Source organism: Ammospiza caudacuta, chromosome 1, assembly GCF_027887145.1.
Source record: "Ammospiza caudacuta isolate bAmmCau1 chromosome 1, bAmmCau1.pri, whole genome shotgun sequence".
In the NCBI taxonomy this organism is placed as follows: domain Eukaryota; kingdom Metazoa; phylum Chordata; class Aves; order Passeriformes; family Passerellidae; genus Ammospiza; species Ammospiza caudacuta.
Genome location: NC_080593.1, coordinates 45,260,353 through 45,273,149, shown reverse-complemented (window position 1 = coordinate 45,273,149; position 12,797 = coordinate 45,260,353). Strand labels below are relative to the sequence as shown.

The 12,797-nt window shown below is 39.5% G+C and overlaps 1 protein-coding gene across 4 annotated transcripts in view; it reads right to left on the bottom strand.

The window, feature by feature from the left end:
- The window catches only part of MYRIP (myosin VIIA and Rab interacting protein), a 204,886-nt gene that overhangs the window by 50,930 nt on the left and 141,159 nt on the right, over window positions 1-12,797 (bottom strand). For all 4 annotated transcript variants that reach the window (XM_058804823.1, XM_058804796.1, XM_058804815.1 and 1 more), the window contains exons 4-7: window positions 3,494-3,630; window positions 1,755-1,838; window positions 1,053-1,150; window positions 659-739 (exon numbers count right to left, since the gene is read on the bottom strand). In XM_058804823.1, the coding sequence (XP_058660806.1) occupies window positions 659-739; window positions 1,053-1,150; window positions 1,755-1,838; window positions 3,494-3,630 (400 nt within the window). The remainder of the gene's footprint in view (window positions 1-658; window positions 740-1,052; window positions 1,151-1,754; window positions 1,839-3,493; window positions 3,631-12,797) is intronic.

The following is a 12,797-nucleotide window of genomic DNA, read 5'->3' as shown; positions in this document are numbered from 1 at the left end:
TCATCTTGCCTTACTCCGAACTGTCCAGACAAACTCAGGGGGTATTTTTTTCCCACTAGCCCTCCACTTTCATTCTGCCAACCATGAGCTTTGCAGGGAGAAGAATGAGCTTTACTTTAAAAGCCACAAAATTCAGACATGCCAAGGGTTATGTGATTTTTGAGCTTCTCTTGCACAGCATCATTAAGAGAATTCAGTGTTAATGATTAATGCTGTTTTCTTTGAACATGTTGCAAGGTTCAGTAGACGGTATGGTCAGGTCACTGGCAAATATATCACAGGTCACAGGTCACTATATCTTTTAGGAAGTGATGTATACGGTCCAGAGCCATACCTCTTGACATTAGAAAACTTTGTGCCTGTGGGGAAGTGAAATACAGATGTAAAATTCCATCAAGCAAGGAACTTCGCTGCAAGAAAGGGCATCACTCAGGGAGTGGTACCTCTCAGTTTTGAATATGTAGGACATCAGGTTAGGTACTGGATTGATCTTACTTATAAACTGATGTCTGTCAGACATAGCTGATGAAGCCAACACTGTCATAGTTCATTTACTTTACTTTCTACTTTGGTGTCATTTTTTTTGTTGTTAGCAGCGTTTCAGGTCTAAAACACTGTGTTTTGGCCATTAAACATAAGGGGAAAAAGTATGCCATACCTTCTGCACAATGGTTGTGGCCAGCTCTTCTATGAGGTCCTCCTTGTGCTCCTGCAAGTAACAAGCTTCATTCTGCTTGTCCTGCATGAAAACGGATATCTGTATTTACTAAAATCCCATAAAAACAGTCTTCCCACAGAAAACGTATAGACTGGGAAATGGGTAATATGCCCTACTGGCACTGTGGGAAAAAATGACAGGCATGTCAAAAAGTGTATGTCACCTTCTGGAATGCAATGTGCGTCTTGGATACCAGTTCATAAAATCCATGCCCAGCTCCTTAGGTATGAGACAGTCACTACTTCAAAAGCGGTTTTCCTTTATACCATTACCCAAATTAAAAGAAACATGATTGTCCTATTTAAATTAATACTTTTGTTTTTTAAAGTGTTACCAGGCTGTCACTGTAGGTCTCTGCCTTAGAAATAGCTTCTTCCACTGCTTCCTCTGCAACACGTAAGGCCACAGCAAGGGTATCCATCATGCTGTGTCCTAGATGAAGAATAAGATAAAATACCATGTTCTTTATATATGTACATTTTGCATAATGAGCTCCAAAATTCAGACTCATATTCTGGACACATATTCCAGTCTTAAATTGTTCATGAAAAAGTTATTTCCTCAATCCATAAATATGCACAGTGAAATAAAAAAGACAGAGAAATTTGTTGCAATCTCTAAGTTTCTGTCTAAATGTAAATCTTAGATACAATAAAACATTATATATTTCATGTTGCTTATTTTAGACTGCAGCAAAATAATTTGGAGGAAATAATTGAAAGAAGATTTGTGAAGTTCCTTTAAGCAGGAACAACAAAATTTAGGAAAGAGAATGAAAAAAATATATGAGCACAGGAAAGGAAATGGGAGGGAAGTAACAAAACCTGATCATTAAGAAAATCACACTAGAATAGGCATGTAGTAAGTGTAATGCTGATGCAAGATGTCCCAGCATGGTACACAAGAGTCTTGCTGAATGATTCTGACAAAACATTGTTGGACCTGTGGGCAAGACTTCCCAGCACTCTAAGCTACTTGCCCAGTAATTCAAAGTGTAAGGACTACTTTTCAACCAAATGAGATTTTAGCAGCATACCTTCTGTCTGTTGGTAGAAGGTAGAGTCACTGCCACAAATGCTTCCTTCATTCTCAAAGCTGCCTTCATACAGACTTCCTTCTGCTAAAAAGGACAGAATCATGTGTTACTATAAGAAGCACCCATTAATAACCACGGCATTATTAGATTAGAATATTCACTCAAGATATGGTGGCACTGCACACAATGGGGGATAACTGGAAAATTCCTCCTAGCTGTAGCTGTTGGATAAATCATGACTGCAGCAGCTTTTGTACAAAACATGACTGCTTTCATCTCAAAGACTTCTCATTCATTTTGAATAGAAAAAACTATTACTACAGTAAAAAAGAAGCTACCAGGCATAAAACTTACATGGCAGAAGTTAAGTACAGGGAATTTGACTTTACTATGGCATTTGGTGTAGAAATAGATTCTACATTTTAAAGGGCAATGCTGTATAAATAAAGCAAAACCCAGACACCTATACTAGTATTTATCTTCAAAGGGAACAAAAGGTTTACTTAACAGTCACAGGGATAGCAGAAGAAAGTTAGCAATGACATTTAGACTCAAAGGCCTTCCTTAGAAAGGTCTCACCGAGAGTGCACATGCCACTGCAACTCATCATTGCATCGTTCACACTTCCATTCAAGCACTGAGACTATGGCTAAAAAAAGGCAATACATCTTATAAAAGTTGGGGAGCATCCCTGGCCACAGTTTTTACTTTCATTGTCCCACTTGTGCCCTAACTGAAACAAGATTTGCTTGTCCTCACACAGATTTGTTCTCAGTTGTTAAGGAATCTTCTCAAGAAATGCAAATTTTTTACCCAAAAAGGAAAAACAGTATTAAATCACAATTTAATAACTAGGTTGCTTGTTCCTAAAAGCTTTTATGTCAGTTTTCATAATAAACACCTAAAATTTCCACTCAGGACTCGAGAGTCTACTTACCATCCTATACTTACCATAAAAAGACAAAGGAAGGACTACGGAAAAGTAACAGTCTCTTTACAATTTTTTAAAAGATTTACAAGAATAAATTATCTGGTTCAATAAATCCAGTGAAATGCCAAATAATCAGCTAGCTGTGTTCTAAGTAACTTGCTGAATTTACCAGTATGACAGCAAGCTTCACTTCTTCAAACCCATTTTCTGACTCCAATCACTCTTCTTGTGGGGTGGGGCATTAGAAGAGCATAGCTAGGAGTGAGTCGTGTCATCACTCAAAAAGTTGTTGCCAATACTTTATCAGTATCTTTTACCTATTTACAAACATCAATACAAAAATAAAACGTGGCCAGTTTCAGATCCTTAAATATGCAAAACTCTAAGTAAGGAAATGTCAATTTTGGTCAACTTGGATACTGAATGTATCTCATGTTAATCAAATTTTGCCTCCAACACTGCAGGAATATGTCTATGGTGAAATGTTGAATGCAAAATTATTTCATCATTCTTTGACTACTCAGAACTGAAAAATGTGGGGACACAAGCTAGAATATAAACTGCAATTTACTTTATAGACAGTTCTTCTCTATCAGTGACATAATTAAGATTAAACATTGTCTGAATTCTTAAACAGCTCTCTAGACACTTCATCCTTTTCTCTCTCCACTGAGGTATTTCTTTCACAAACAAGAAAATTGTGTTTAAAAATCTCTCTTGAAATAATCTCAGAATTTCCATTGTCTCAGCTTCTGTGTTAGAGCAGATAAGAATAAATCTTATAAGAAATCAACAAAGCTATTCTTACCTATTGTATCAGGACAAAGTCCACTCTCTAGTCTATGCTTCTTGTACAAGTTCTTCAGGACCTTGGCACTTCCAAAACACTTAAAGCGGCTTTTAACATTATTATAGTACCAATCCAGAGACTGGGTCCTTAGGAGCCTAAAACAGAAAAATAAACTACATATTTGGAATGATTCTACAACAAATAAATGTGGGAAAAATATTTTAGGCCTCAGATCACAAACCTTTTAATTCCTGGATACTTTCTTTATTGTTTGTACTTTGCAAGTATCTGGTATGCTACAGCAAGGAAAAAAACCATTTACTTATGGTTAAGCTGTAAGTAAATACCTTTTTCACATTACTCAAGGGTTTATTTGGTTTTGGTACTATCAGAGGAGGTTGTCTCCCCTTTTACATTATAATGCTTACACTACAACCTCTTATAAAATACAAACAAGCCTTGAAACAGCACAGGGCTTAAAAATAGCCTTCAATTACAGAGATTTATAGATAACGTAAGAACACAAGCCCATCAATGTGCCACAAAACCCCTCCATTTACATAAAAATACATCACTGCTTTTATCTGGGTAAAACAATTAGCAGACAAGGCCTAACAGAGGACCTCAGAGCAGAATGAGCTGAAGTTTGCCTTCTCACTTTCCACAGGAATCGACACTGACAAAAGTAATTCATCTTAACAGACCTGTCCCCAGAGCTCAGACTCTTTAAAAAGCCACGAGATACTGGCAAGCCCTGTATTGTTTCCAGTGTGGCATGTGGCAACTTGCTCCACCTGTACCTTCAGCAGTGCAGGGAGAGAACCTGTGCCACATTCCCAAGCAAAAACAGCTTCAGGGTGACGGCAGGGAAATCCACTGCAGACCTGTACATTTCCCACTGAGGATGTCACTGGGGGGAATCCTAGGGTTCTATCTATAAATTAAAGCTGATTTATTCTTAACAGCAGATTTAGGAGAACAAAAGGCTAAAGTCAGTGCCCAGTGTCAATATATGAACTCCTAAAGAAATTGTGTCACCACCAGGAGGGCCAGATTCTCAGCATTTCCAGACTTCAACATATATAGATGATTTAACCCGATTTTTTAAACCTAGAGCCATGCTGAAAAACAAAATAAAATTACAGTCTCACTGTCACCTTTACATTTTCCTTCAGGGACTCTGAACTTTTCTTTGTAAAGTGCAAGGCAAGAGACAATGAACAACTTTTGTTTTGTCACCTACTGACAGACTAGAAATGTAGTTCTTAATCAGCACCACCAAACCTCAGGAGATTCTCAGTAACCAAAAAACAAACAAACATGCTGAGCGTGGGGGTTCAACTACATGTTTCCAGTCTGAATTCAGACTTTTATGATAAAAATGAATATCCACTTCATGAAAATCAAAACATCATGATATAGTCCACTTGCCTGTCATCACCAGAAAGTGCTTAGTAACAAACACCAGCAGTGGGAAATTAAAAATAAAAATCACTGAAGCCTATCATATTCAAACTGTGAACCCTTAAAGTTTCATTAGCTGCTCTACAGAAGACAACTGAAGAAAAAGCTCATAATGGAACAGAAGGCTATTTTTTCTGCATTCTGTCTCAGCAATTAGATGCAGGAGAGATGTTTACAGATAATATAAGAATATTAGCCCTCTAACATCTATTTGCACAGTAATATCCCAAGCCTAACTATGGTTCCCAGGAGGTTGATTAGTTCCAATATTCACCACTGTACAAATATTACTAACATGTTACATGGGCAAAAATCTTTTGTTGGGTGGTTTTTTTTTTTGAAAACCTCCTTACATGTGGTGCAGAAACTACTCTGATGAAACAAAGTATCCAGAGCACAAACAATGGGAAGGATGCCTTGGTCTGTCTGTGAAGTACAGGGTTTCTGAATCCCCATAATGTTGCCACTAAGAGATCTGCTATGATGCCTGTCCAAGACCTGACCCACTGACCAAAGCTTCACTGTGGTGCAGTGATGAATCTGATGGAGGGAAATTTCTCTCCCAAACCTGCAATTCTTAGGCCTTTTGAGAACCTGCCTCCTTTGTGGGCAGGAAACAATTGCTCTCATGTAAACTACATCAGAATATTGTCTTCTTCTTTCTGAATTTCTGTCACTTTTGTCCTCTGAGTTTTTACAGAACCTGACAGGGTAAGATTTCAGTCAATAGCGCAGAGTCACTATCATTATGAAGGATAAAAGGATATGGCTTAGCAGGAGCTACTGACCAGAAAGGATGCTCTTCTACCCAGTAAATGCAGTGCTCTCCATGCTGTCCACAAAAAAGTATTGCAGCACCATCACCACTAGGGGACTCACAGCACTAGGAGTCCTCAAATGCATTGTTTCAGGGCTTTGAAGATCCTCACTAACTCCCTCAGCATGTTTACCAAGTAACCTCAGCTGCACCAGCTCTAAATGCTAAACTTGTCATCTTGGAAGCCAAGAAGACCCAGTTCTTAATATTCAGACAGAATGACAAGATTAAAAAAAAAAAAGAGAGAGTCACCTATCTCTGAATGCTCTGTGAGTTAGGATAGCCAGTTATGAATGCTGACCTGGCAGCTTGGGAAAACAAAAGATGTGATTCATTGCAAGCTTGCTTCCTCATCTTTTTCCCTGTGTCACCATGTTTTTCTGGGTTTGATCAATACTACTTGTATAAAAGCAGAAAGTTAACAGCACTGGTTTCTTGATGAGGTGAGAATGCTTTGCAACTAAAAGAGGTTTCTTATTTCTAATGATAATATTTTCTGTACGTGAACTTCGGAAGAGTCAAAAGGATAGAGAGTATATATCTCAAAGCAACCATGAAAGGAGATGCTTGCCTCTTTGTACTAGTTAATCTGGTGTAAACACAAGGATTTTTTTATTTCTTTTTTTTTTTTTTAGGTTTCCTCATTGCTGCAGGATTAACACTTTGTGAGTAATCTAATAATTTCATGCTTCTCTCCTATGAGCTGGAGAGCTACCAACACTCCAAATCTATGCCTAGGTCCTGAACATGTTTTATAACAGATTACAATGCCTCCTTTAAAGCTTTTCAGCCTCTTAACTTTCACATAAGTCACAATGTCCCTACTGATTCCTCCTACAGAGAAAGGATTTGGAGAAGAGAGAACTTCTCTTATAGATACTAAAATAAAGGACTCACTCAAAAGAGAAATAAGAGCATTTTCACCTCATTTCAAAATCCTTTAATGCTGACCTATATTTTAAAGCTGTTTCCTGCAAAAGCGGTCCATGAGTCGAGAATAATGAAAGTCTGCGACAGTGCTAGCATTAAATTGTTGGAATGAAACACTTCCCTTATTAGCCTCAACAGAAAGTATGCAAGTTCTCTCTGTGAAATAAAAAACTCACACTTAAAGGATATTATTTGTCTGAATTTAAAGAAGCAAGACTGGTTGAAGCCATTTTTTGCTCTTTATGTGCAACAAAGACTGTTCTGTCTTTATTGAAAAATAGCTTTAAACACTAAGGACATTATTTATGTTATATAATATTGCCACGGATTTGAGTTGCATTTTGAAGTGCTTTTGGCAGAGGAAAATACTGTGATTTTAAAATTCTGTCTTATTAGAAAGTGTGAAAGCCAGGAAAATGCTTTTGATTTAACATTAAAACTTGAACAAATACTATAAAGCCCATCCTTTTTTTAGTGCCATAATGTCTTTGTCTTAATCAAGCAGCACCATGAGAAGGGATAAGCCCATTAACATCTTTGCAATTTTTATTCAATACACTTCTCACCTGAAGCACCCAAATAGTAAAGTTCTAGTCTTTCCTTCAGGAAAAAAAGTACACCAGCTGTGTTGTGAAGTGGGGACATGAACCACCTCCCTCATTATCAGTGATGACCAGAAGACAATCACGTGAAAGACATCACTCACACAGTACTCAAAACATAGGAGATTCTTTAGTGTCTGATTTACCTCTTTAATTCTTTTTTCTTCTAAAAAGTTGAGAGGTTTTACTTGGTGTAAAGGCAATATGAAGCTTCTGCAAGTACTTTTCTCTAAAAGGTAGTACCAATTTAGTATGTAAGACCTTAATCTCTATTCATAATACAAAGAAGGGTTTTACAACCACATTTTTTCCATGTTTTTGTTTTCCCATGAACTCTGTAAGAAGTTTCCCCCCACAAGATGAACTAGTCACTTACTGAGCAGCAGTCTAGTTTCTCTAAGTCAGGAGGTGCTTCCTGAAATCTTACAAACACTTCATTTGTCAGGGTGAACACATAATCACTTGGATTTTCCTTGCTACTGACTTTCACTGGAAAATGAAGCCTCCTTTTTTAGTTTTTCATACCTGCCTCAAGAGATCTTCCATAGTTTTGTGCTGACACTAGGCCAGTAAAGTATTCTAGTCCCTCAAATGCCATCCCGTGCTTCTCCTACTGCACCCATAACCTACTACAACACCCAGCCTTAGGTCACTCGAGATCTGCATTCAGCAAGTGATTAGTTTCACTCAGGAATGGAGCTGCTTTACAATTCTTGGACTTTTTACTTTTGCAGATGTGACAATTTTTTAAAATTAAGAAAATTTAAAAAGCCGATCAAACCCCCTCTTTGAAATACAGGACTATGCACGGGTCAGAACTGCTCATCTGTGGGAAGGCTCCAAAGCACAACACAACCACATCAAACTTAAGAAATATTAGAAATGCAAATCGTCAGCAGAAGAGCAACATCAATGTTTAGTTTTCACTCTTTGAAAGCATTCCCTGGGCTCACTGAACTGCCTGGAGGCTCAGCAGGAGCCAAGTGATGGAGGGGGTGGGAGCCAGGATAAGACTGACTACTGAGCTCTGTCAGAGCTGGGACACTGGTGGACATGACTCCCCCAGAGCAGCCCTGCTCAGCCAGATGCTGGGCTGGAAAAAGAGCTGTGCTGCAGTTAAACATTCCTGCCTTTAACCGTGATGTTTCCCCACAGATGGGTGACTGCTGCTGTAGGACTGACATCCTTTGAAGCCTTGGTCCCTCCTGGGGAGCTGCACATCCATCTCCCCCTGGCTGCAGTAGGGCCATGTTATGCATCAGTGCTTGGGAAACTCCAGCTACTACAGACTAAGCTGTGACAGGCACGCTGCCCGTCACAGCCCCTGCCACGGGCTCTCTCCCTGTACTGACTCACACGCAATATGAAGCTCAAGGCCTTTGTTTCCATTTCCCAGCACAAAGTGGCCTCAACCTGGTGCCCCAAGAAACAATTAAGATTTAACCTGTCACTTCTTATTTACTAGTTTTGGAGTAAAATTGCTTCAAACTCAACATCCTGAACTATTGTTTCTCTGCCAATAGCAATATTTGCTTTTTCCTTTGGGCTGATACTTTAGAGATTGTAATGTACTGCTTGTTATAAATTGTTGAATTAAAGTCTTTTAGTTTCTTTCAGTTTCAATGAAATCAAACCTACTTCCAGGTTCACCTTCATTCCCCTCAGGATGAATCATTGTAACACATGAATATCGTACCAATGCTCAGTTTTTTAAAAATCAGACTTAAAGCCCCACATATATTGAGAAAGTTCAGCACCCTGAAGCCCTAAACAGGATCTTTGGCTAAGCTCATGTTATTTCAAGAGGGCACTTCCCTGATTGTTTTACATCTATCCCCTGCTTATGAAAGGCAGTTATTCACACAGGAAAAACAGTTCCTAATCATTTATCCCAGCACACCATTGTTAACTCTTTGTGACACTTCCTTCCCAAGCCTTAAGATGAAATCCAATTTATTTTCTTCTTGATGGCATTCTTCAGGTCACCCATCTCTCAAGAAGTGCTGTTCCAGAAAATGCCTTCCTCCAATTACCCACAGCAAAGGGCTGTACACAGATTACACTGTGACAGGTCAAAGTACAGCACACTGAGCCATGCAGGTGTGTCACAGGAAAGGCCACGGCAGGGCACAATGAATTCACTCTGTGCAGTCAGCAAAATCCAACTAACAGCAGAGGGGAGACTCTCTTGAGTCAAAGCACCTACCCCAGAATGAAAACTGTCTACCCCACTGAAAACATCATCTGTCTTTCTCACAAGGGGAACAAAACAACTGTGCATGTCCCTGGCAGTGAAATCAAGACTTTCCTGTGCAGCAGACATGAACCTGGCCCAGTAACTGCACTGCAGGCTACAGCAGGTTAATTATTCAGAGAGCTCAACCACCAGGACAGTACCACATGGGGTATTTCCTAAAAATCCACATTCTCCTAACCATTGAGAAGTTTGCTGCTTCAGTTTGGGTTTTTAAATTTTAACGTGGAACAACACATAGGAAATAACAAATTAAGGTTAGCAGAGAGGAAGCAAAGATTTGTTTGTTTATGAAAGATAGCAGTATGTGCAACTCTCAAATTGGTCATTGTCTCCTTCACCTTTGAAATCAGCAGTCAAGAAGTTGAATGAGGGAAACAGAGTAGGTTTTACTCAGAAAACCTACATATACTTCATGAATGGAAGAAAGACAAAAACTTGTGACAAGTTCACCTAATGCTGGTTATTGAGGGAAGTATTAAAACCTCTACCACCCTGGCCCTTTAAACCAAGTCTCAGTGCCTTTCCAAAGGGACATGACAAGGACTGCTCACAGCAGCATGTGCCAAAGTGCAGGAATCACTTGCTGTGTTATGAAGCAGGTCACAGTAAGTGACTGCTGGTTCATAAAAATAAGATACTGAGTCATACTAGCTCAAATAAAAGGCTCACCTAGCCTTGTACTCTGTGTCTGGCCACTGAAAATGACATGGAAGAGATGGCAGGAAAGCTCCTGTAAGCAGAGACTCTGCCTTCAGCACACTCAGCACTGGTCAGTTCAGGATTCTGTGCTTGACACTACAACAACCAAGGCCTCAAAAGACACATATGGATGGACTTATATTCCATACATTTGGCTATACTTCACCTGAATCTCAGCGTACATCTGGCCCATTCAAAGCTCTCTGACAATCAGAGTCTGCAGTCACTTGCCATACAGGGATACTTTGCCTTTCTTCACTTTAACATCTACCTCCTAATTATCTGGATGCCCCATACATGCCTTGTCATGAGATGCTGCAGCAAAGCTGTGTAACACCAGCATGCAAAACTGGGGAGAAAGCTTTAGTGAAAATACAGGCATTGTACAACAGCTGAGGAAAACCAGCAAGTAATGTGCTGGTTTCAAATTGAGTTAAAGTTTGTGTAGAATCACATCTCCCTCTACTAAGTAACATTTCAAAGCTCACTAAAAAAGCAGAAATATCTTAAATACGTGGTATGCAAAATCCACTAACCCCTTCTCCATTCACAGATGTTTCTCTGTACCATAGGTTTTTCACTCATATGCCCAGTGGTAGACTGATCTAATCTACTCTATGTTAAAATAAACCATGAGATTGCTGATCCTTAAACACATCATTCAATTATTGGACAGCAACCAGTATGAAAAAATCAGAAGTCACATTTGTGCCTCTAACAGCCTTTTTGAAAACTAGAAAGGAGAAGATACAGCACCTCTTGTGAAAAGAAAATCACAGACTTAGCCCATGTTTTATTAAATAAAAGAAACAAAGAGAAAGATTGATTGATATTTGTAATCTTTGTGATAGTCTTTCCTCCAGTAGGAAAACAGACACAAGAGTAGAACATGTCAGCGTTTAACTAAGCTATTTTGCCCTGTATTTTCCCTGTGAGGCTGTAGGTCACGATTCCCTGGCTCACAAATAAATGTGTATTTGACATATTAACATGACCTGCTGCTCACAGAAAGCATGTTTTGTTTTAGGGTAACACAAGTGAAATACAGATTTTGCAGCAGTTATTAAAGTCAATTTTTAAAAAGAAGAGGGTTTTCAAACCCAGTGGTTCACTGTAATTTAGCTGACTATAAACTCCAGGGGTGAAAACATGATTGTGGAGAGCTAACAACAGTTACAGCAGTGACCTAAGAAGGGGAAGGACCTCTCTTCAGGCATCTACCGCAGTAAAAGATGCAAGAGGCCACATCCAATACAGCTCCTGACATTATCTCAGCATGAGCTAATAAAAGTTTGCCATAACAACGTGCTTATAAGAATGTTTGCCATGTCTTTCAGCCATTAGCGAATGTTCTTTCCCCATTTTTGCCCTGTAAAGAGAGTCTCAGTTAACTGATATTTATTTATTCAGAGCTGACTTGTGAACTGTAAAGTTCAAAAGGCTGCATTGCAGGGGAGCTTGCAGTAAAGTTACTGCTGCTTTCACGCCTCTCTGGCAGGGCTCTAGGCCATAAAAGCAGTGGGATCACATTGGTGTTCACCTTGCCCCCAAACATTATGAGCTATACCTCTTATCACTCCCTGCAGATACACAGGCAGCCTGTTCGTAATGACTGCTGATGCTGCAGAGCTCCTCAGCCATCCACCAATGTTTTCCTATCCTAATAATGAAAGGTTTTCTTAACATTTAAGCTGAACCTTCCTTGTTTCTATTTAAACAAGACAGTTTAAGATGTTTGCTCTTTTCCCTTCTACTTTTTTTTTAAAGAAAAAAAGGCTAATGAATCCTGTTTCATCCCAGATCGTGTTTTCTAGTCATCCAGTCATTCCCACTGTTTCTCCCCCTGTGATGAATAAGAAAATACCCAAGTGGTCTGTATGGTTCTTTAAACACAGACCCAGAACAGATAATCAGAGGCCACACCAGCACTCTTTCATGAACACCAAATATGACTGTGGGGATGTGACTCTGCACAGCGCAGTCCCAGTGGATGACATCCCACACTGAGAGCACCAGATATGCCACCCTGATCCTGAATCAGGGCTACACAATGCCCTGAGTCACTCATCCCTCAAAGTCCTGCTGAGACTACAGCCACAGAAATTGCCAACTCTTTAGAAAAAGCTGGCCAAACTAAGTGAAGGCTATTTTCAATTCACTTTTTCTTTAAACCTGTAATTACATGGATGATGCTTTCTTAAATGAGGTGAATGAGTGTCTCTCACTGGCACTCAGTTGTTAGCACCTTGTTACTGATCAGCAAATGACTCTGCCACATAAGGGAACCATGAAGCCTGTCCCTCACAAGGAGCCTTATGGCCATATCCATAACACTACCAACTCCACCTGCAAAAAAAGCCCAGTTCTCCTCATCTGACTCTGGCTTTCACTTCTGGGTTGATCTGTAATAATCCCCAGACGTTACTGCCAGCCAGTGTAGATCATTCAGCGGCCAAAACCAGTCTGCAGTCCCCATCACCACAGGGGTAAATGCAAAGAGAGAACTTGTCCCCTTCTTTTCTCAGCCCTTCTAGGTGTTTCATTCAATGCCTG